General features: G+C 42.0%; 1 protein-coding gene across 7 annotated transcripts in view; it reads right to left on the reverse strand.

The window, feature by feature from the left end:
* Positions 1-25767, reverse strand: part of SUSD1 (sushi domain containing 1) — a 90174-nt gene that overhangs the window by 8980 nt on the left and 55427 nt on the right. For 4 of the 7 annotated variants that reach the window (XM_039544279.1, XM_039544278.1, XM_039544277.1 and 1 more), the window contains 4 exons: positions 21993-22087; positions 19091-19277; positions 5483-5576; positions 4036-4291 (listed from right to left, as the gene is read on the reverse strand). In XM_039544279.1, the coding sequence (XP_039400213.1) occupies positions 4036-4291; positions 5483-5576; positions 19091-19277; positions 21993-22087 (632 nt within the window). Of the gene's footprint in view, positions 1-3724; positions 3854-4035; positions 4292-5482; positions 5577-19090; positions 19278-21992; positions 22088-25767 lie in introns of all 7 variants that reach the window. The other 3 variants (XR_005600331.1, XM_039544281.1, XR_005600330.1) reach the window with 2 other exon arrangements.

Consider the following 25767-nt stretch of genomic DNA (forward strand, 5'->3'; position numbering starts at 1 on the left):
TATACAAATTCCTATACAGTGGTTAATTACATGGTCACTCACTGTGCCATGTATAATATATTACACAATGTTTTCTCCACCCTTGAATGGGTAATAATTGGAGATATACCAATCTCCTAGAACTGGAAGGGACCTTGAAAGGTCATTGAGTCCAGCCCCCTGCCTTCACTAGCAGGACCAATTTTTGCCCCAGAGCCCTAAGTGGCCCCCTCAAGGATTGAACTCACCACGCTGGGTTTGGCAGGCCAATGCTCAAACCACTGAGCTATCCCTCCCCCCTTAGCACCTTATAATTTTAAAAGAAACTTTAATACAGTACTTACACCTAGTTTAATTTTCATAATGATCCAAAATATTGTTAGGGACAGACTTTCTATAAATCCTTGTTTAATCAGTTTTCCCCTCTTTCTTGATGTGTTCTCTTCTCTATTTTCTTTTTTTGTATCTCACACCCTCAAACATACACATGAATATTAAGTACAGTACTACTCTATGGTGTATACTTAATATGAACTGTGTTATGTACTTTACATATAAATGACTTACGTGGACTCTGGTATTTACATATATTTTATTGAAGGTTTTAGACAAAAAAGTACACTATTGCAGTGGATAAATGGTATGTTACCATGTAATTAAAGATTAAGGCCTGGTCTACACTGGAGGAGAGGGGAACGCGAGCTAAGTCGGTCTAAGTTACGCAACTTCAGCTACGAAAATAGCGTAGCTGAAGTCGATGTACTTAGAGCTACTTACCATGGTGTCTTCACTGCGGTAGGTTGACTGCTGATGCTCCCCCATCGACTCCGCCTATGCTTCTCATTCTGGTGGAGTACCGGAGTCGACGGGAGAGTGCTCGGCGGTCAATTTATCGCATCTTCACTGGACGCAATAAATCGACCCCCACTGGATCGATCGCTCTGGAGGTAAGTGCAGACATGCCCTAAATCATGATGCATCTGCACAAAGGGACAATCTTCGATTGGGGCTTTATTATGAGCTTCTATACAACCTCAATGATACTTAATATAGTTTTTGCTATGGGATTTTCTAGCTGTTTAAAAGGATAAAAGATAGGGCACAGAATGAACAAGGCCTGCAGGACTTCACTCTGTATGAGGCAACCTCCCCTAATATCACACACCTAACAAGGTCCCTAGGATTGAGCCAAGAGATCCTAATGGAATCTTTGCTTCAGCCTACCTACTGCCATTTTCACTATGTAGACAAGTTAGTCATGCACCCATAGACAGTATAGCCTTCCACAGCAGTGCATTTTCCAAGTTTAGGAGAGAAAACACAAGCAATCTACTGCACATGTGTGCGCAACATGAATTTTTCAAGACCAGTTGTCAGAACAGTTAAAGGCATTTGCCCCTCAATTAGGGTTCCTTATATTCCAAATTTCAACATTCTACCCCTAGCCGTTTCAATGCCTGTACTAAATACTACAAAATCCTCTAACTGGAATATCAAATTTACTTCCATCCCTTGCAGACTTACTGTTGCTTTTATTACATATTCACTCCACAAATGCTGAATGATGAAATGGGGGTTGTAGAAGGTTTTATTTATGCTAAAGAAATGAATCCCACATCATTTTAAGCTCCAAGCACTATTATTTTCTTAGTGTCTTTCATTTTGGGCCTTGGCAGGTTGAGAGGTATGGAATCCATAAAGCAATCAGTGGAGACTGAAACAGGCACCAGATGGATTGGAACTAATTAAATAACACCACTCTCTCACTGAGAAGGACACATCCAGAGATGGACAATTTGTTCTGCTTAATGGAGGTTTTCATGATAGTGTCAGGCAATCTGTAGCTATCTCCCAAGCCCCGTCTCGCTCCAGAATTTCCACTTCTCACCTGCCAAATTTATCATTAGGAAAAATGGTACTCTTCCATTATCTCAGCTCTCCTAGCTTCTTCCCTGATGCCCTCCAAGCATTCCCTGTTAGAGAGGATCAGGTGGCATGACATTTGGCTAGCGTAAGTGGATATTCCTCACATTTCTCTCAGTCTTTCACATTTCACTCAGCTTAGACTGGTGCATAGGTTGCAATTTTATTAAAAGCCCTTTTCATTTTCTGGTTCTCATGTACAACGCTATGGGGCTTGGGTTTCCAAAAATGTAGGAGAATATTTAAAGGTGACCTGCAAAAGGAAAAGAATGGGATTGTGCCCTTTTTGGTTACTTTATGATGTATAAAAAAGACATGAAAGTTCTGTTTTTTTGAAATTTCAGGTCCTGTACTACCCGGAATACTCTATGGCCAGGTCTACACTAGAAAAATTAACCATTGCTGACATTCATTGTCAGGAACGAGTAATTTGTCTAGTGTAGACCAGGTATATGATGCTGAAATGATGACTTCACAAGAACAAAAATGTGAACGTTGAGCAATTTAGGAATTTAGTCATATTATTTAAAATTCTTTGGTCTGATGTTTGCTAATAACTATTTAATATAAAGTGAGAGCTGTACTCTTTGTATTCTGTGTTGTAATTGAAATAAATATATTTGAAAATGTAGAAAAACCATCCAAGATATTTATAATAAATGTCAATTGGTATTTTATTATTGTTTAACAATGCGATTAAAACTGCAATTAATTGCAATTCATTTTTTTAATCTCGTGATTAATTTTTTTAAATCACTCGACAGCCTGTAGCGGGGTTGTTACCCGCTCCGGCCCTGACAGGGTTAAGGCCAGCCCTGGGAGAGGGCTGGGGCTGCAAGGAAAAGCCCAGGCTGCTTAGGAAAGCAGACATTGCTGGGGCCACACCCCAAACAGAGCACAGCAGGTCCTTATAAAAGCGCTGCTAGCTTGGAGCTAGAGTCTCTGTCTCTCCAGTCTTGGAGGGAGCAGGGCCTGGCTGTCGGTAGTAAAGGTATGTGGAGTGACGCAGGGCTGGAGAAAGGCCAGAGGAGCATGGGAGCTCCAGGCTGGCGACTCCCCAGGCTGCAGGGCCTGGTCCTAGGCCCACCCCTGAGCCTGAGGTACTGGGTGGCAGAGGAAGACAGAAGGTCCTACCCCCCTTGCCTGTGATGACTGGTACTTAGACTGCAGTCTGCCCCAGGGAGCAGGGGCTCATTGCTGACTGGCAGTAGCCACTGGCTGAGGCAAGGTGGGATTAGGGGGTTGGGGTCCATGGGGAGGGGAGACCCTGAGAGTGAGGGGTTACTGCCAGGGGGCAGCACCCCAGATAACGGGGCACCGGGGTCCGGGAGGGACATGGGAGTCCCAGTGGCAGTGAGATGTCGGCCTGCAGAGGGCGCTCCAAGGCTGGAAAAAGAGCTAATTCCCAGGACGCCAGCAGGAGGTGCTGCTGGGGTGAGTCTCACGCCGTTACACAGCCATATTTAACTTCAGTGACTAAAAAGGCTTCCTTCTCCTCAAATGTTGAAAATTCAACAACCCTGCCCCTTCAATAAAGGTATTAGTGTCAATATACGCCCTCCCAACAAGTCTTCCTGCAAAACCAGGGGTGCCCAGAGTTGACATTCCCTGTTATTTATAAGGCTAAAATGCAAGAAAAACAAAAAACTCCATTAAAGAGAGAGTGGTCATCTTGTAGTGTCACTTGGAAGGACAGAATACCTAGAGTAAAAGCACCTGACTCAAAAGAAAGAATCATATGTTACTGTTGAGTGACTTTCAGATACTAGCACTCCCTACGGCTAATTTATGGCCTTTGTAAATTATAGGCACCTGTAATTACCTATGAATCAGTGGGGTTTGTGCACCCATCCCTGAAGGCAGAAGTTGGCACTAAATCCCTAATCCTTTCCTTTCCTTTGTTTATATTTCAGCATCCAGAATCGCTTCTGCATTACAATGGTGAAGAGATCTGCAAGCAATTAAAATGGCTACTTCAGGACATTTCAATTTAAGTTTTATATCATCAACTTCTTGTCCTTGACAATATCATCAAAACAGAACAAAAAGCTAAACATTTTCCCTGGTTTTCCAATTAAAACTTCTTTCATTCAACAAAGACTCAGAGAAAAGTTTATTTAAAATACCCATTACCTTATTCCATTGACTTATAATTCTCAGTATCACACAGTAATCTTTCCCCTGCTTTAAGGGAGCATTATAGAATGCCCCGTAGTAATGTCTGTCTCCAAGAGAGATCAGCATGTTGTCAGCAACATCCTCGGCGAGGAATTCAGCTGCCACATACCCCTCAGCATCAGTGGCATTGCTAAAGAAAGTCACAGCAGCCAGGGAATCACAAGTAAATGTGCTTTGCAAGGCCAAGGGAAGCACAATCACTTGATAAAAACTAGAATGAAACAGAAAAGCAACCATCAGCATTCATTTCCATGCACTAAACACCAGTGAGAAATCATATTTGCATGTAGTCTTCCAAATATTTTGGCCCTTTGTTTAATAGTTTTCAAATCACTAACAACCCGGGTGAATTCTCTCCCTGTGTGGGTGAAATATTTCCCTTTATATACGTGCTATTTATTGCCCTCTGTATAAAACAGACTATATATGCCTATTATAAGGCTAATTTTCCAAATTGCACACACAGATTTAACATGATTGGGCATGCTAATTTAGTATTTTCGTATGAGAATCGCCAACTATGAATCACTGCAAACTGCCTGTTTGCTCAATTCATCCAACACGCAGCTTTCTCCTTGTAGCCAAAGCGGAGCTGAAAGACATTATCAACCTATTAAAACTTATTTGTTCCTGATTTCCCAGAAAGGTGCTGTTTCCAGTATCAAGAAGGTGACAAGAGCTCCCATCTATTAGACTTTAATTAGAAACTTGTCCCTCGAGTTCACTAAAAGTTCAGAGTGTGATGTCTTCCCACAAAAAAGAGCAACTCACAGAGTACATGCACTGTACTCTTGTTACACTGTCCTTTGGCTCCTGCACTATGTTTTCACTTCCAAATATTTCCTGCCTTACTATAACGTGAGTTACAGTAATTGGTCTCTCTCATTTCCCAGGCACTTACCAACATACGTCAGCAGAGTTAAAACTAACTACTCCAAAGAGTATTTATCATTTTGGTACCAGTAAATGAATATGGTGTTGCTGTTTATGAGGATTTGGAGAATTGACCTTCTTTCTTAACTTCCTCTTGGCTACTAGAGAATTTCCTGCAAGCTGTATAATGTGGGCTGCACACGACAATTATAAACTGCTCTTAGTTACACCAATGAATATCTGGGGTAGCTCCACTGAGCCAATGGAGTTACACCAGCATAAATTCAGAGTAACTGAGGACAGAATTGTGGTCCCAAGGAGAGATTAATCTGAAGCAAAACTCCAGATCTGAACAATCACAAATTACAGAGAAGATGGGACCTGGATTCAAACTTTCTGGCTTGGTCCCATCGCTACTAAAATTATCTAACTGAAGACAGTCTAAAATACTGATCATTTAGATGTGTGTGTACTTTAAAAATATATTTTGAGAGAGTTGAGAGCATGTAAAAAAAACCAACCCACAGACCTGATAGGTCCATTTCTATCTTCTGCTTTCCGTAGGCTGAGTGCTGGTGCAGGACCTTGTACTGTAACAAACTCTATTTCTGGGAATGGAGGATCTAAAAAGCAAACAGAATCAGTACTTTATAAAAGTTTGAGGAATAATCCAAGTCTGAGGGTAGTAAGCTTTTTCTCACACAGCACAGTAACTAAAATGCTAACCCTAAAAGCTAGAGCTATGCTTTAGAGTCAAATCTGAATACAAAATACCTGAAAATGTACAGACAACGTTTTTGGTTAACAAATATTGGAGATGATTTTAATTTTGATTGAACTGCATATCAGCAGGCTCAACCTGAGAAAACAAATATGTGAGATTTGAACCTTACTTCTTGTAGACCTTGAACACTTCAGTCAAATATTTTAAGCTGTCATCGGAGACTTTCAGCAAGTACTTCCCTGAACTTTCAAGAGCCCCTTCAACTCCTGGCAAACTCAAAGGTAGGAAAATAAATTCTGTTGCAGTAGCTTTCTTTGATTCCTATTTTGTACCCTCCCTTCCTTTGACATCCAGCACAGTCAAGAGAAGCTTTAATTCAATTTTCTGCCTGGAGAAAATATTAGGGTTTTTTTTTTTTTTTAATCCTCGCCAAAGTGCGCAAGGCCTAAAATGTCGAGCCGATTTGAGCTTTGTATTACATTTCAGACAGGCAGTGTAAAGGGGAAAACAGCTTTAGGGCACTAACCAGTAACTACCAGGCCTAGCATGTGGCTTGAAGAGTTGCAAATCTGCAAGCAACAAGTGCCTTTAAAGTTTGGAGTCTTTGCCACTTTGGGTAACTGGTCAGAAATACAAGTTGTTAAAACTTTAAGCACATCTAAGTCTCTCCAGACTGCCCTTATAAGACGTGAAGCAGCAACAATCCAAAATTTAAAAATTGGTTTAATTCTCACTCCAGAAAACAGGAGGACTTTATGAGGAAGTTCTTCCATGTGCAGTATTTGACTACCAGGACATTAAGAAAAATACATGTTGCCAGAACGTTAATGCGTGCCAAAAATAAGTCAAGTATCAGGCCTGCAGAACATCAAAATTTAACAATCCCCGTGGGAAAAATAAAGCCTTCAGACCACCTCCATGAAGTCAGACACAATGGCAGCACCTAATGCAGGGCAGCCATTGTGTGGGAAAATTCCTGATCAAGAGTGAAAAGCTGCAGCCCCAAATTCAGTGGCTTACCATTAACATTTACCCGTCTTGGTCTTCAGGTAAATTACAACAAAAACATTCTATCAGGATTACAGGCCACCAGCTTGAAGCAGCATTCTTCAAACTTCGCAGTGACACAAACCTAAAAGTGCCAGTATCCATCCCTATCTTCAACCAAACCCCGCTCCAAATACCCCTCTCAGAATCAGTGCTGGGTAGGCCAGGAATTTGGCACTTCACCATGAGTTTCATTTTTATGGCAAGAATATTTGAGCTGGGTCACAGTGTTAGCTGGAAGCCAAAACACAGCAGAAAGCACATGTAATAGCATTGCAAGTGAAATAGGAAAACAGCACCGATCTTGAGGCTACACCTCCTGGAAATGACAAGATGGGGCACTTGTTCACATCATGTTCAATGGTTTGGAAGACTCTGCATTTGCACTGTGGTAAATCCTTGATTTTCAATTTGTGCATCAGGTGCACACATCTTCCGTGTAATGTCCTAATATGGTTGATGGTCATCTACTGTCTTTGGCAGAGCAAGAAACCAGGTTGTTTGATGGTGCGACCACGTACAAGGTGCTTGTTAATGTCAGAGCCTGCCCATTTCATCCACCAGGGGTTTTCTGAGTTGAAGCTGAATGACAGAAGAGCTTCTCCAACCACCCAGAATGGCCAGCAGGACTTAAGGCAAGCGTGAGGTGGATGAACAAAGAACTTTGGATGAGCAAGAACTTTCTTGTACTCGTGCAACATAGCCATCTCTCACCAGATGGTTGGAGAAAGGACTTTGGAGGACTGGAATCTAAGGCAGTGGCATAGTCTTCAGGGTGCCACTTACAAGTCTCAGAGCCACATTTAATTGGATGTTGATCAGGTCTGTGTGCGAGCTTCTTCCCCAAACCGGTGCGTAGAACTCGGCCATGGAAAAAACTAAAGCCAGCGTTGCCATCCATACCATTCTGAGCACCACAACCCCAGATCAAACTTGGTAGCTTTTGGATGATATTGATGTGACTCACCTGTTTGTTATCAAGCAGATGTTTCTCTCAGGAATGGCCCAATTTTTTTAAAACATTAAGATTCCTAATTTGCTTGTCCCTGTTTTAAATCTCAGAGGCCTCTGACTTTTTACAGACGCAGTTTACAACTGAAGCTTTAGGACTGCACAGACTAATCACTACACATGTGATGAACAATGTTACTTTCATTATACTATCAAATCTTGATAGTAGGAATCTTTAAGGTCTTTCTGATTAGCTGATCTTCTGCACTCCACCAATACTATGTGACTAGGACAGCACTGAAATTTACTTTACTATACATACTACAGTCATAATGACTCCATTTAAAAGGATATTTTTCTTTGTGCCTCATTTTAAATATGCCTCTATTTAAGATGAACATATGTGGGGGGAGGATAGCTCAGTGGTTTGAGCACTGGCCTACTAAACCCAGGGGTGAGAGTTCAATCCCTGAGGGGGCCATTTAGGGAACTGGGGTAAAAATCTGTCTGGGGATTGGCCCTGCTTTGAGCAGGGGGTTGGACTAGATGCCCTCCTGAGGTCCCTTCCAACCTTGATATACTATGATTTGGCTTATCACCCTTTTAGAAATCTTTCATTTGCACTAGAGCAGTCCTGTTTGGGTTTCTCTGCTTTTCTAGATGCCATTCTCTGTTGCTGCTAATGCTTTAAACATAGTGATGCAACTGAGCCACAAGGGTTTGCATCCAGATGGTATCTTTCCTCAAGTTCAGGAAAGTCAAATCAAGAGTTCTCATTCAGGCCCAGCTATAACTGAAAACAAGTCTCTGCTGAAATAATGCCATTTGCGTAACTGACATTTCTTGCAAACGCATTGTTTTAAGGATTTTACAGTTGTTTGCGGATTTTGATTCAAATAAAAATCTTTTATTACATTTTCACATTTAAAATAAAGAAATGGAATAAGTACTAATGATATAAGTGAGGGTTATGTAGCAGTACTGATTAAATAGCACTGGTTCTGAGGAGAGACTATAAGAACAACATACATAACAACATATACGTTATGCTGAAGGGCAAAGAATTTTTAACCTGAAGAAAACCACTATCACAGAATCTTCTGAGATGACTAAAAAAGCCCACTAGAAGAGAGGAAAAAATGAACTTTAACAGGTCACTTAAGACAAATATATTGATTTTTAACAACAATATAATGGGGGAGGACCCTTATCTGTGTTTTTAACACCACCTTATGGAATGTTAATATTTTTTTCGGGAGTGAGGGGAGTGGTGTCATTAACTATATTCTGTTGGTTTCCTTTTTGCATTTCACTCAGTTGCATCAGGCTGTGGCTACACTTAGCGCTTCAAAGCATTGCCGCGGCAGCGCTTTGAAGCGCTAAGTGTAGTCAAAGCGCCAGCGCTGGGAGAGAGCTCTCCCAGCGCTGTCCGTACTCCACCTCCCTGTGGGGAATAACGTACAGCGCTGGGAGCCGTGCTCCCAGCGCTGTGGCTTTGACCACACTGGTGCTTTGCAGCGCCACAATTTGCAGCGCTGGAGAGGGTGTGTTTTCACACCCTGCTGCAGCACTGCAAATTTGTAAGTGTAGCCAAGCCCTCAGTGAAAGTTAAACTGCCTGGTTCCACTTGATTGTTATTACTTATTTGTACTGTAGTAGAGACCAGAGGCTAGGACTCCATTGTTATGTTTGTACAATACCTATCACACAGGCCCAAAGAGCTTACAGTCTATCCACGTGAGGCAAGAGAGAAAAAGGTGGATAGAGAGAGACAGACAGATGAGGGAGCACAAGTAACTAATGAGACATTACTGGTCAGCATGAAAAGCAGTGGCCTCAGAGCACTAGCTGCCTAACCATTTATTTGTAGGCATCATGACAGAGAAGAGTTTAAATAGGGATTTGAAGGAGAACAACGGGTGGCTTTGCAAATGTTTATGGAGAGCTTCTCCCACGAGTGAGGGGGGGAAAAAACACAGTGGTTTGTTGCAAATTATTTTAAAATTGGCAATCAAGACTGGAAATCATTTGCAGAACAAATGCAGAGGTCCCATGTGTGAAAGGCTGGGTAAGGCGGGGTAGGGCTGTGGAGGCCTTAAAAGTGAAGACAAGTAATTTGTGTCTGATGTGGACAAGAAGGTGACGCTGGAGAGGTGCAAAGAGGGAATAGATGGGATCAATGTCACAAGTTAGGAAAATGCTCCTGGCAGCAGAATTTGAAACAAGATGGAATTTGTCAAGGCCAGAGAGGAGACCATTGGAGCAGTTGAGACATGAAAGATAAGGGCCTGGATGAGAGTTTTAGTTGTGCGGACAGAGAGGAAAGGCCATATCTTAAGAGATGTTATGCAGCAAGAAATGCAAAGATTTAGATGTGGCCTGGAAGTGGAGACCTAGAGAGGGCCAAGTCAAAGAAAATGCCCAGGCTATGGGCCTGGGCAAAAGGGAGGATGTGGTGGTATCCTGGAGGACTGTGGGGGATGATTAGGAGTTCTGTTTTGGCCAGGTTGTGTTTAAGAGGAAGGTTGGTCTATGGGGAGATGTCAGAAAACTAAACTGAAATTTTGGTTTGGCCAGGAGGAGACAGATCAGGCGTGCAGAAGTAAATCTACAAGTTATCAGCATAACGATGACAGCTGGAGTCGTATTTGTCAATGTGACTGCCCAGAGACAGGATGCAGAAGGAGAAATGGCCAAAACAGAGACCTGTAGAGACTCCACAACACACTGGAAGGAGATTAAGTTTATATATGGAGGAAGGATTTCACATACAACCTCTCACAGACAATAGCATTGGGCTAGTTTATGGCACCGATCCTGTCAACAGTTTATGCATTTGCTTACATTTTATTCATTTAAGCAGTCCCGTGAGCTTCAATAGGACTACTCACATATTTAAAGTTAAATATATCACAGGTTTGCAGGATTGGAGACTAAATCCCTGTCACATAAAAACACATACATTTATATTACTGGTTGTCATCAATGCCCCTGCCTGCTTCACTGAAACAGAAAATCATTTCTCTGTAATTCTTTTCTAAGAGGTATACGTTGTAACTCATCACCCCCTGGGGGTCTGTCATGATAGCACAAATAGCAGGGAATATCCACAGTAAATCTACATGTTTCCTCCCTCAGTGGAAGGCAGAAATTTTTAACATTTGAAAAAAGAAAAATAAATTAAAGATCCCCCAACCATGAGAGGGGGGTGTGGTATTAGCTGACTCTATTTCTACTTGCACACACAATGGTACAATGCTTTTTTTTTTTTTTCTAAGGTTCCATTTCGGGATGCAAATATGTGAGAAAAACCCAGAAATGAGAGGGGCACCGCAAAACTATTCATGGAGGAAACATAATGCTGTGGAATTCATTCCTTTAGGGCAAATACCTCTTTCTAGACCTTCAGTTTCATGATTATTCATTTCTGATGTAAATAATTTTTAAGAAGAAGAGTGAGGGGTCACTATATTTGTGTGCCAGAAGGGCATCTGAGAGGTCTGAGAACTCAAAAGCTCCTGCAATATCTTTATCCAAACCCTGTAACTGGTATATACAAATACCAGTAGCAAGTAACAATAAGCAGAGTGTAAAGTAGGAACATACCCTGACTCACGGCAATTTTCTATTTTTCTTTTTCTTTTTTTTAAAGAGGATATGTGTGGGAAGAAAATACTGGAAGAGGTTACAGAACCCAATATGCATGTTTTCATTGGAGGGGAAGTTAAATGTTCCCCTTTAGTAACTCAGACACAATAACTCCACTTCCCTGTGACCAGGGATCTTCCTAACAAGCACTGTGTTCCAACACAGAGCGGTTCATTCTAAACCTTAGGAAACTGGCCAGTCTCCAAAGTGTTAAACAACTGGTGGTTAGCTAGTGGCCTAAGGGTTAAAATTTCCTCTTTTAAAGTGGTCTCTTTCTGAAGAATCTATCATTTCCTTCCCCCCAAACAAGGGCTGCAGGTGGACTAACATCTCACCACTGTTCTTGGGTGACCAGCTAGAGGTGCTGGGTTTCTTCATGTTGACAGAAGCACACATACATGTCATATTATCCCTGCACTCTGCCTGCTTGTTCCTCTTTAATGAACAGACAGAGTACTCAATTATGCAAAAAATCCTACTCTCTGAAGCCAAAACAGTGGAGCAGACATGGAGCCTGCAAGTCAAAATACAGCCAGAAGGTCTGGCTTTCAGGTCTAAAAACCTTGATGGTGCTCCTTAAAAATTAACACTGGCTGCTCTCTGTTGATATGCCTGCTGTTTACCCCAACTTTACAAGAAAGATGTATTTATAAAGACGTTCTTAGGATGTTACAAGAAAATAAATGTTATCTGAGAAAAACAATTTTAAAAAACAAATTATAAAACTGAAGCTTATACAGCACAAAGCCTGGGAGATAATGTGATGGCTGCAGCACAATGAGAGTGGAACAAACAACGAACACATTCATTTTCACACCTTCTTTCACACTCCTCCTACTGTATGTTGGGACTGCCTTCTTAATTACTGTCTCCAAATGTTTCCCATCTCTGCCTCTCAAATCTCTTCTCAAACACACTTGTTTTGCATCGCATTCTGCTAATATTTCAAGGGCAACCTCCCCCTCATTTCACCATCCTTGTGCTATTGTTGTTGCAAAAACCATACTGTAGCTCTTAAGCTTCTGTTCCAAAGTGCATCTGCCTTCTTTTTTTATTATTTGCACAGTACTTACTCTGTAGCCTCTGCAGGACAGGGACCATGTTAATTCTTTACATACCTGTACAGCTGTGGCACATTAGAAAAAATAAACAACATTAAGCGAGATCATGCGCCGAGATTTCAAAAAGTAACTAGTGATACTGGTTGCCCTATTGAGACTAGTGGTGGTTGATTTTCAAGAAGTGCACCTGAAAATCAGGTCTCTTTAACGTGTATCAAGTTGAGCACCCAAAAACGGACACGCTCAAAATCACTAAGTGTTTTTGAAAATTCTGGCCATGACTTTTAAGTGTAGCTATTCTGCAGGTACAGAACATTTTTTAATCAGTCTGATATGGAGAATGTTACAAAATATACTGATTTCCAAGTATCTTCTCTCCCTTCCTTATGCTTTTTCAAGAGGCTCACAGACATAGATGTTTATTGCCTCGGCATTTTAAAATGGACTTTTCTAAATGGCAGGAAACTGTTGTATGTTCAGATTAATAATGTTTTTACAGGGCAGTTTGCACCCTCTTTATCAGAAGAAGGCATCTATTCACTCAACACGAACTCCCACCAACACTGCGCACAGACAATCCAGGACGTTTTTTGAGATTGTTGGGGACAATTTCCTGGAGCAAGTGCTGGAGGAACCTACTAGGGGCTGTGCTCCTCTTGACCTGCTGCTCACAAATATGGAAGAATTGTGAGGAGTAGAAGTGGGTGGCAACCTGGGCAGCAGTGACCATGAGATGGTCAAGTTCAGGATCCTGACACAAGGAAGGAAGGAGAGCAGCGGAATACAGACCCTGGACTTCGGAAAAGCAGACTTTGACTCCCTCAGGGAATTGATGGGCAGGATCCCCTGGGACGCTAATATGAGAGGGAAAGTAGTCCAGGAGAGGTGGCTGTATTTTAAAGAAGCCTTATTGAGGGTGCAGGAATAAACCATCCTGATGTGCAGAAAGAATAGTAAATATGGCAGGTGACCAGCTTGGCTTAACAGAGAAATCTTTGGTGAGTTTAACACAAAAAGGAAGCTTACAAGAAGTGGAAACTTGGACAGATGACTAGAGAGGAGTAAAAAAATATTGCTCGAGAATGCAGGGGTATAATCAGGAAGGCGAAAGCACAACTGGAGTTGCAACTAGCAAGGGATGTGAAAGGTAACAAGAAGGATTTCTATAGGTATGTTAGCAACAAGAAGGTGGTCAGGGAAAGTGTGGGACCCTTACTGAACGGGGGAGGCAACCTAGTGACGGATGATGCAGAAAAAGCTGAAGTACTCAATGCTTTTTTTGCTTCCGTCTTCACAGAGAAGGTCAGCTCCCAAACTGCTGCACTGGGCAACACAGTATGGAGAGGAGGTGAGCAGTCCTCAGTGGTGAAAGAACAGGTTAAGGACTATTTAGAAAAGCTGGACATGCACAAGTCCACGGGGCCAGATGCAATGCATCTGAGGGTGCTGAGTTGGCTAATGTGATTTCAGAGCCATTAACCATTATCTCTGAAAACTCATGGTGATTGGGGGAGCTGCCGGATGATTGGAAAAAGGCAAATATAGTGACCATCTTTTAAAAAGGGAAGAAGGAGAATCTGGGGAACTACAGACTGGTCAGACTCACCTCAGTCCCTGAAAAAATCATAGAGCAGGTCCTCAAGGAATCCATTTTGAAGCACTTGGAGGAGAGGAAGGTGATCGGGAACAGTCAGCATGGATTCACCAAGGGCAAGTCATGCCTGACCAGCCTGATTGCCTTCTATGATGAGATAACTGGCTCTGTGGATACGGGCAAAGCAATGGATGTGATTTACCTTGACTTTAGCATAGCTTTTGATACAGTCTCCCACAGTATTCTTGCTAGCAAGTTAAAAAAGTATGGACAGGATGAATGGACTATAAGGTGAATAGAAAGCATGCTAGATTGTCGGGCTCAAAGGGTAGTGATCAACGGCTCCATGACTAGTTGGCAGCCGGTATCAAGTGGAGTGCCTCAGGGGTCGGTCCTGGGCTCAGTTTTGTTCAACATCTTCATTAATGATCTGGATGATGCGATGGACTGCATCCTCAGTAAGTTCGCGGATGACACTAAGCTAGGGGGAAAGGTAGATACACTGGAGGGTAGGGATAGGGTCCAGAGTGATCTAGACAAATTGGAGGATTGAGCCAAAATAAATCTAATGAGGTTCAACAAGGACAAGTGCAGAGTCCTTAGTGATGGAAGAATCCCATGCACTGCTACAGGCTGGGGACCAACTGGCTAAGCAGCAGTTCTGCAGAAAAGGAACTGGGGATTAGTGGATGAGAAGCTGGATATGAGTCAGCAGTATGCCCTTGTGCCAAGAAGGCTAATGACATATTGGGCTGCATTAGTAGGAGCACTGCCAGCAGATTGAGGGAAGTGATTATTCCCTTCTATTTTCCACTGGTGAGGCCACATCTGGAGTATTGTGTCCAGTTTTGGGGCCCCCACTACAGAAAGGATGTGGACAAACTGAAGGGAGTCCAGTGGAGGGCAACGACAATGATCACGGGGCCAGGGCACATGACTTATGAGGAGAGGCTGAGGGGACTGGGATTATTTAGTCTGCAGAAGAGAAGAGTGAGGTGGGATTTGATAGCAGCCTTCAACTACCTGAAGGGGGATTCCAAAGAGGATGGAGCTAGGCTGTTCTCAGTGATGGCAGATAACAGAACAAGGAGCAGTGGTCTCAAGTTGCAATGGGGGAGGTCTTGGTTGGATATTAGGAAAAACTATTTCACTAGGAGGTTTTTAAGGTCAGGCTTGACAAAGCCCTGGCTGGGATGATTTAGTTGGGAATTGGTCCTGCTTTGAGCAGGGGGTTGGACTAGATGACCTCCTGAGGTCCCTTCCAACCCTGATATTCTATGATTCTATGAAGCACTGGAATGGGTTACCTAGGGAGGTGGCGGAATCTTCATTCTTAGAGGTTTTTAAGGCCCGGCTTGATAAAGCCCTGGCTGGGATGATTTAGTTGGGGATTGGTCCTGCTTTGAGCAGGTGGTGGAACTAGATGACCTCCTGAGGTCTCTTCCAACCATAACCATGTATGATTCTATGACACATATCCTTGCTGTGGCTTATTCATTTAAGACCAGTATTTCTTTAATTCTTCCTAGCCATTTTTCAAATGGCAGTGAGTGTTATAAAAAGATATTTCTTAAATTCAGAAATAGTCAGTGACAATGTTTTACCTAGGATATCTTCTTCACGAATGATCTATAAAAGGGAAAAGCACACTTGAGACGACACACAATCAGTAACCCCAATAGAGAAATAATGAATCAGAGACAGTACAACCTTAACAGCCTTTTTTTTTTTTTGGAGGGGATGTGATGGAAGGGAGCAGGAGAAACAGACACAAACTGTCCTTCCTGCCGAAACACAGAAAGCTCACATCACCAGTCTTTTAACAGCGATTGGGCAATGACTGCCCAACCAGTTTTCATGACCCGAGCTCCCATCTCACGTGAGCACATGGTAAAAACTCTTATGCAAGCCGGGAGGGCAGAACAGGCAGCCTAAGAAGGATACTGCTGGGAATATGAAAGGAACAGAATTTCAGTGCTCTATGAAGCACTCAATAGAGAATCTTTATGGCCAGGAGACGAGAACAACAACATGCTCATCACAGACTTATTTTAAAAGGAATCTGCTTGCCAGGCTGCCTACACATCCCATTATGGGCATAATGAATCATCTCATTCAGGATATCTGAAGCCAAGGTAGGTTTCCTGACAGACATTTATCAACGCTGTAGATTCTCTCTCTTTTTTCTCTCTTAGCACAAGACAACCTTTCACTAACATGTAACTGTACGGCACATGTTGACACTAAATACACTCTCCAACCTTATTAATTTCCTCCATAGAGGAATATGGTCACCACGCAATGATGTGTCTCTATAAGAGGGCCTCTAGCATTACAGAATCTATGGGCCTGGTCCTCAACTGCAGTAAACTGGAGTAGCTCTATTGAAGTTAATGAGGTATGGGAATTTCCACCAGCTAAAGATGTGATCCTATGTTCTAAAACGTAAATCCATGACTCACTAGGAACATTTGTTAACTGTGGGTAAACTGAGGGCCATACCTCCTTATGCTTCCCCCAAAGAAATCAGCATGAAACCACCAGCAGCTACATCACCCGATAACAAAGGTTAGGCCAGTTACAGTACATCCACAGTAAAACATTTGTTTCAGTCTTTCAACTTCCTTACAACATTAGATCTTCTGAGGTATCTTACATTTACATAGGACTTTTGATCCCAAAGGGCCACAAAGCACTTTAACAAGCTTAAACTGGCATACAAATTAGGATAACTCCACTACCACAAAAGTACAGCCATCTGAGGGCTTGTCTACACTACCGTCCGGATCGACAGGCAGCGATTGATCCAGCAGGGGTCGATTTATTGTGTCTAGTATAGACGCGCTAAATTGACCGCCGATCACTCTAGCGTCAACTCCACTACTCCGCCTCAGCGAAAAGCGCAAGGGAAATTGACGGGAGAGCATCTTCTGTCAACACACCACAGTAAGTAGATCTAAGTACATCGACTTCAGCTACGTTATTCACGTAGCTGAAGTTGCATAACCTGGATCAATCCCTGCCCCGTAGTGTAGACCAGGCCTGATTCAGCAGCTCACAGCTGTGCAAGACAGGAAGTAAAGAATACTATATCCTAAATAAACCGCAAGAGGGATTTAGGTAGGAAGAATATAATTTCAGAGACATGGCACAGAAGTTAAACGGACATTGTTAGACGAGTTACTTTAAATGCTTCTTCACTGGTACTACAGCAGCTAAAATTATTAACATGGAAAGAATGTTAAAAATCTAATTTAGTTTTCATCATTAATTGTCTTGGTTTTCTTTTTGCATTTCACTCCCCGGGATTACAAAACAGACTGGTCAGTTTCACTTACTAGCAGTCATTAACAAGCACAATGTTGCAACATTTGGGTTGCAAACACTGCTGGAGAAAGCTGAAATCCATACCAAACACTGTTTTTCTTGGAATTTAAAAAAAAAAAATAATGGAAAGTTTTATTAATCCTAATATGCAATGTATAATTTTGTGTAATTTTATAAAATTTAAATGTGGGAGCTAAATCAAAAGTGATTCAAACCCCATTACTCTTATAAAAAAGTAAAATTGGCCTTTTAATGAGATCTTACTTGATAAGCAGACATGACCAAATTTTTATGCCTCTCCACCAAATACCTACAGCCCTGTGTGGATATAAATATATATCTGCATCCAAGGATATAAATTAGTATTCACGGAGGGCTCTACAGATACCTCACCCAGGACTATGCTGGTGTGTTTATTCAGTACTAACTCAGCTCAAAGAGAAACATGCCAGGTGCCAAATCATCAACACCACTTCATGCAGCACCTGCTAGAAAGTATTCTGTACAGGTCGTCTGAACAAGTAATGAACTGCTCTTGCATAGCTTGTGAACTCTTACAGGATGACAATGTAAAGTGTAATGCCTACAGGTTATAACTGTGGATATTCAAAAGCATCTCAATCAATCAAATTCCGGGACATGCTTTGTTCTAACAAAACACATGAACAGATACAACAATTCACAACTTTTGAATGACAACTAGGTGATTTTCAAGCAAAAATCATCCAATAATTGCTGTTCATCACTAAAGTGATCCAGAACACTATGTGCCCTACACAATAACTTTCGCACACAAGGAAGAGATTTTTTCCCCCTTCTATGACGTCTTAATAGCTAAAAGCTATTAAAAAAGTACTGAAGTATTCATGACTTGGAGAATATCAGATAAACAGCTCCCTAGTTCTTCATTGGGTATCCAGCAGATAAACAGCTGCACCTAGTGGCCGAACATAGCTACAGAATTCAAAGCACTTGCTAGGTTTCATCTGTCCCACCTGTCTGCTGCCAACACCAAAACTAGTGTTTCACTGTGGTGTTGTTTTTTTTAATCTAACCCAGAAGCTTTTCAGCATAGGAATGGTACAAAAATGTCCTAATTTAAACCAGTTTAACTGGAATCAAAATAAGCTCAAAGGCTGCAGATTTTTATTAGTGCAGTTTTCTTGATGGAAAAAAAATTCTGGAAGCAAATTACAATTAAAACACGAAGCATAACATGCTCTTTCTCCTCCTCTGCCAACAGTGCCTTTTTGCTGGAATACCTTTTAATATCACCATCGGTAGCAATATCAGTCTGTGGTACTCATAGGGCCCTCATTACCATAGTATCTGAGTACCTCACAATCTTTCAACCCCTGTGAGGTAGGGCAGTGCCATTATCCTCGTGGTACAGATGGTGGAGTGAGGCACACAGAGACTAAGTGACTTGCCCAAGGTCATACAGGAAGTCTTTGGCACAGCAGGGGATTGAACTAGATCTCCAGAGTTCCAGGCTAGCATCCCAATCACTGGCCCATCCTTCCTCTCCAGTTACCCTGTGATGCTGAAATAACATTTAAAAACACATGACAGCCATTGTCCCAGTGCTTTGGGATTTGCTGACTCAACAAGAAACAGCATGAAATCTGTAACAATTAGATTACAATTTTTGGGCACAAGGTAGGAGTTTTTCAACAATCCACACTGAGACATTAAGTTCAAGTCAGTTGTCAATATTGCCATTTAGGCTATGCACTCACACTCAAGTGGTCATCTTGTTAAAAAAAAAAAAAAAGTAGGACGTACCGATAATTGGAGTTGTCATGGAAACTAGCACAGAAAGATCCAAAGCTGCCATGGAAATATTCACAGTGTAATTGGTGCCTGGGCGCAAATCAAGACACACCTCTGGAGTCTGTCCGTAAGTGGTGAGGTTAAAGGCCATTTCATGAAAGAACTCCTTCTGATACCAGCGTCGACCCTGTATGTGAAACTGTAATGAAACAGTCACAGTGCTGAAAATGGAAGGCTTTGATACTTCACGTGAGTTCAATTTGTGGGATAGTCTAAACCATTTATCATAAACTTTATGAAAAAGTAATTTACCATATCCTTGTTGAAAATCTACATGTCCATACAAACGTAGCACATTAAATTTCTTGAGCGTTACTATAATCAGAACATTTCCAGGTTTTATGAAGACACAGCATGCTTGTGGATAAACTGTAATGGCACTATACTAAAGCTAGTTCTTGCACTTCATCCCTCCCCACCTTTTCTTTTTTTTGGTAAACAAACCCCAGCCCCAAAACTGCTAGTTTGCCAGCTAACAGGAACCAGCAGCCTACTCATGTATCTTCATTGCGGAAACAGGACATTTACAAAGTGGACCCACTTGCATGCTGTGCAGTTATCACTTGATCCTGAAAGGTGTTGAAGCCAACATAAGAACAGCCTTACTGGGTCAGACCAATGGTCCATCTAGCCCACTATCCTGTCTTCTGACAGTGGCCAATGCCAGGAGCTTTAGAGTGAATGAACAGAACAGGCAATTGTCAAGTGATGAATCCCATTGTCCCCTCCCAGCTTTTGACAATCAGAGGCTAGGGACACTCAGATCATGTGATTGCACCATTGACGACCTTGGCTAATAGCCATTGACTGACCTATCTTTGAGGAACTAATCTAATTTTCTTTTGAACTCTGAGCCTTCACAACATCCCCTGGCAACAAGTTCCACAGCTTGACTTGTGCATTCTGTGAAGAAGTTCTTCCTTTTGTTTGTTTTAAACCTGTTGCCTGTTAATTTCATTGGGCAACGCCTGGTTCTTGTGTTATGAGAAGGAGTAAATAACACTTCCTTATTCACTTTCTCCACACCAGTCAAGATTGTATAGATCTCCATCATATCCTAAGTGGAAAAGTCCCAGTCTTTTTAATGTCTCCTCATACGGAAGCTGTTCCATATCCCTAATCATGTTTGCTGCCCTTCTCTGTACCTTTTCCAGTTCTAATATACCCTTGTCTAGATGGGGGGATCAGAACTGCACGCAGTATTCAAGGCGTGGGCATACCATGGATTTATATAGAAACATTACGATATTTTGTTGTATTATCTATCCTGTTCCTAATGGTTCCTAAAATGGTTTGCTTTTTTGACTGCGGGTGCACATTGAATGGATTTTTTCAGAGAACTATCCACAATGATTCCAAGATCTCTTTCCTGAGTGGTAATAGCCAATTTGAACACACTTTTTTTGGATGTGTAGTTGGGATTATGTTTTCCAATTGGCATTACTTTGTATTTATCAACATCGAATTTCATCTGCGATTTTGTTGCCCGGTCACCCAGTTTTGCGAGATCCCTTTGTAATTCTTCGCAGTTTGCTTTGGATTACTATCTTGAGTAATTTTGTATCATCAGCAAATTTTGCCACTTCACTCTTTTTCCAGATCATTTATGAATATGTTGTACAGCACTGGTCCCAGTACAGACCCCTGGAGGACACCGCTATTTACCTCTCTCTCTTCTGAAAAATGGTCATTTATTACTACCCTTTGTTTCCTGTCTTTTAACCAGTTACTGATCCATGAGAGGACCTTCCCTCTTATCTCATGCCTGTCTAGCTTGCTTAAGAGCCTTTGGTTAGGGACCTTGTCAAAGGCTTTCTGAAACTCCAAGTGTGCTATATCCACATGAAATGAGAATGCTCAGTCCCTCTCAGGACCAAGTTATAGACAGCTGGGCTTTTATGTACACTTGTAGTCATGCATATTTTCCACTGCTCTGGTGCCAAATAGTCACAATGTTAGTAACTCAAAACAAACAATTTCACAGTTCTATCTATTCTCAGTTTTTTGAGAAAGAAAAAAAATAGACCGCATGCTCTGTTTAAATCTTACAGGCTGTCCCTCAGCTAGAGGGATGCAATAAACTCTGGATAATCTCTAACTGTGGAAACTTTAGATAAGAGCAGCCAGTCTCGGGCCCACCACAGACAGCCTCAGTGGAGGGTCCACAGCAGGTTGAGAGGATCATTGAGACTACATGGCAAGGCACATTGGCCTGTTTGAGTTTGTGTAAAGAATGAGGAATAGCTGAAGGCTGGAGACGAACAGAGCAGCAGAAAGGAAGAAATAAACAACAAGCAGAAAACAGAGGTGAGCAAGAAACAACAAAAAGCATGGTTGTGTGTAGTTTTTTTCAAACCATGATCCACTGGCCTGTTTAGTTTTCTTACGATGCTGCATGCCAAGTTCCCCTGTAACTGTGACTCAATGCCATGCAAGAAGAGTGGAGACAGGGGAGGCTCTATGTATTTTGCTGCCCCAGGCACAGCAGTCAGGGTGGCTTTTGGCAGCATGCCTGCGGGAGGTCTGCTGGTAACGCAGATTTGGCGGCTTGTCTGCGGGAGGTCCGCCAGTCCTGCGCCTTCGATGTACCCACCGCCGAATTGCCGCCGAAACCGCGGGACCGGTGGACCTCCCGCAGGCATGCCACCAAAGGCTGCCTGACTGCTGCCCTCACGGCGACTGGCAGGCCGCCCCCTCCGGCTTGCCGCCCCAGGCATACGCTTGGAGAGCTGGTGCCTGGAGCCGCCCCTGAGTGGAGATCCGAAAAGCAACAACATATGAAGACTCTGGTTTGCCAATATTTGCTTGATTTTGATTTTTTTAAAATAAAACATTCAAAATATGTATCACTTACTGAATAGATTTCCTTCCTACCAGCTCTCCTTAGGCTTTGCCTCCATTTCAAGCAGGTGTCGTTAAGTATCACCATATTACTGAAGGCTTCCTTTACTGCAGAGAGAGTGAGAAAGGGGGAAGCCTTATAACTAAAAACATTTTTAAAACCTTCCTGTAACATTATTGATCACGACTGGCTTAAAATGACACGGTCTGAGTCTGTTTTTACTTTAGAGGATCCAGCGTTGTTAGGAGGGAGTGGAACCTCATTCCTTTCAGAGTGCCCAAATATTGTAAATCGGGTATAATATTTTAAAATGAAATTATGGCTTAAAAAAAACCCGAATGTAGTATTAAAGGAATTTTAAAGCCTCCCCACAAATTAAGGTAAACATCAGTTGCCTAAGGTCTAGGGGAGGGTGTAGTTTTAGAAGGGTGACTTGGCTTTCTCCTTTTACAATCAAAGTAATAGTGGTAAGCGACAGCTTTGGGGAAACAGCATATATCACAAGTCAAATATTTCTGTTTCAAAACCTGCTCCCTGCTACGTATGGGCCAAAACGACACAGACAATAGAAGCAGTTCTCATCGAACCAGTAGGAGGGAAGGATGGGCACCTGGCTTCTTGTCAAATTACACCAGGGCTTTTGCGGCATTTCCAAAAGGAATCGCTATTGACAGTGATAAATTCTACGTGTGTTACTGCAGAGCTGAAAGTGCCAATTGGCTGTTGCTGTGGTACAAGGGCATTGGTTGCTGGAGATACCTTTCCAGAGGAGCAATTCGGTAGGTACTGGAGTAAAATGGGAATTTTGTTTTCAGCCCATCTCAACTCTTTGCACTACTAATGCAGATGACAAACATTATGAGCCAGATTTTCAAGACTGCTCATCAACCACAAGTGGGGTCATATTTTCAAAAGTGCTCAGTATCCAGCTATATCCAAGTATTCCCACATCTTGAAAACCTGGCCACTTGTGTAAGTGCCTAAGTGAGAGCTGATGGGTGATAAGCAATTTTGAAAATCTGGCTGTACCCCCATTTTTCCTAAAATGTGGGGTTGGGGGCAGGGATTCCTCGAACTACTTATATTCCAAAAAAGCCTCTTCCTTCAGTGAATAAACAAAATATTAAACATAAAATGTTTCAGGCTCTGATGATCCAAACACAACATGCACAACAGTTTTGTTTAGGAACTAAGACCTACTTTTCCACTGAAAGAACAGTACTATTCATATAGGTTACATTCCTCAAAACAATATCTCAATAACACTTAGCACATGGAGTACCAGCTTATCTGTAAGGTTATTTTAAAATATTCATTATTTCCCAGTCACACTCAAAAAACCTTAGATTTCTGAGGGTACCATTTGGACAAACAAGGGCTAAGAAATTCTGATATAGTATCCTTAGTGTATAGAGTTATGCTTAGTCATTGCAGCACATACACTATGAAAAAAAAGATGCGTTGTTGTAATTCTTAAGCATAAAAATGTGAGTTAAGGGAACAATGTCAGTTACAGTAGAACCTCAGAGTTATGAACACCTCGGAACTAGAGGTGGTTTATAACTTTGAACAAAATGCTATGGTGGTTCTTTCAAAAGTTTACAGCTGAACACTGACTTAATACAGCTTTGAAACTTTATTATGCAGAAGAAAATAGCTGCTTTTAACCATTTTAATAGAAATGAAACAAGCACAGAAACAGTTTCCTTACCTTGTCAATTTTCTTTTAAACTTTCCCTTCATTTTTTTTTAGTAGTTTGCGCTTAACACAGTACTGTACTATATTTCCTTTTTTTCTTCTGCTGCTGCCTGATTGCGAACTTGCAGTTGCAAATGAGGTGTGTGGTTGACTGGTCAGTTTGTAACTCTGGTGTTCATAACTCTGAGGTCCTTCTGTATCTCCCTTTTGATTACTTAAGCCAGGCAGCTTAAAAATATGGCAACAATGTGTGGGTGTACACAAATTTATTAATGTTCAAGTACCACACAAGGCATTTCTGCCATTCCTGCTACACCCTCAGAAGCTTCTGTTACATCTTTCACCACACAGGTTAGCTGAGTGGGACAAAGAACAATCTAATTCCACAGTGTCCCCAACTGTTGATAGAGAGAAGCCATTGCATAACCACCTGTCCCAGCCCTGAGAAAATGTGCAGGAGGGAAAATACATGAGGCCCCTCCCTCCACCACGCTGCTAAAGAGAACTGTGATCAATTGTTCTCCACGTCCACTGAATGTAGGGCAAGAAGTAATGGGCTTATTCGTCAGCAAGGGAGACTTAGGTTAGATATTAGGAAAAACTTTTGAACTATAAGGGTAGTTAAGCACTGGATAGGTTACCGAGGGAGGCTGTAGAATCCCTGTCATCGGAGGTTTTTAGGAACAGGTTGGACAGACACCTGTTAGGGACGGTCTAGGTTTACTTGGTCCTGCCTTAGTGCAGGGGGCTGGATTTGATCACCTCTCAAGGTCTCTTCCAGCCCTACGCTTCCCTTTCAAGACAGATGCCTTGTACTCCTTTCCTTTGGGGATTATCTTATTTCATTAATGAAATTAAGGCCCTTTTTCACCAATTTAAACACTAACACTCAAGTCTGTCCTCACTGACATCTGTCTCCAGCAGCAAGACAAAACATGATGTTCAAACAGCTATTTTTAAAAGGCTTCAGCTCTCTCCAGAGCAGCTTCAAAAGGACTGCTGATGGGGAGAGAAAGATGTGAAATTCAGCTAAAAACAACAAAAAATGTTCAACATTTTACCCTGACTTCTTTTTCTGCCCTCTGATCAGTATAGTCATATGATGGAGGCTGACATGGCAAACAAGTTCCAAGCTCTGAGCTACAAGGTCATGGCCAGAAAGCTTTGGTATATCTACACAGGGATAAAAGACCCGTGGCATGGCCCATGTCAGCTGACTCAGGCTCATGGGCTCAGGCACTGGCACTAGGCCTAAAAATTGCTCTGTGGAAATTCAGGCTTGGGATGGAACTCAAGCTCTGGGACCCTCCACCCTCACCACCCTGAGTCAGCTGACCCGGGCCAGCCATGGGTTTGATTGCTGTGTAGACATGGCCTTTGTAACACAGTTGGCAGGTTTAAATCTTTCCACCTTATTTTCTCTTTTCTAAAGATCAAGTGGAGGCACAAGGTATGTTTCTTTATGGGCTTGTCTATGTTGTGCATTAGTCCACAACAGAGAGGTATAAATTCTCATGTGCACTAGCATGTCCTGCACTAACTGGCCTGTGTGTTTGCGCACACCAAAAAGTTCCTGAGTGTGCGCTGATCTAGTTCATAGGGAACTCTTAGTGCTCACCAACAGAGTCCACAGGCAGTTAGTGTGCAGAACACTAGTGCGTGCTATAATTTATTCTCCTCTGGTGTGGACTATTGTATCACGTAGATGAGCTCCACATCTGCAGAAAGTCTTGGAAGCTTACAAATACTAAAGCCTTCTGGGTTTACACTGTCCTCCCCATGAATAGTTCTCCAAGAGTTAGGTGTGTTAATGCAACAGGCTAAATTTTCCTGTCTCAGTCTCTTGGTGAGAAGGAATGATACTGTGATTAAAACACAAAGCAAGGAGTTAGGAGATCTGTTCATTATTTGTTAAGTGTTTTGATGCCCTGGTTACAGGGTGTTTTATAAGCGCCACGTATGATCAATAGTAATTATTTATATCAGAAGCACAAGGTTGTAAAGAGTGTGATTTTTGTTAATGGATTTAATCTCATTTAATTTTAAGCTCCTGGACCATTCACATTTCATTTTAATTTTTAGTCTTCA

Source organism: Mauremys reevesii, linkage group 6 (genome assembly GCF_016161935.1).
Source record: "Mauremys reevesii isolate NIE-2019 linkage group 6, ASM1616193v1, whole genome shotgun sequence".
Classification (NCBI taxonomy): Eukaryota; Metazoa; Chordata; order Testudines; family Geoemydidae; genus Mauremys; species Mauremys reevesii.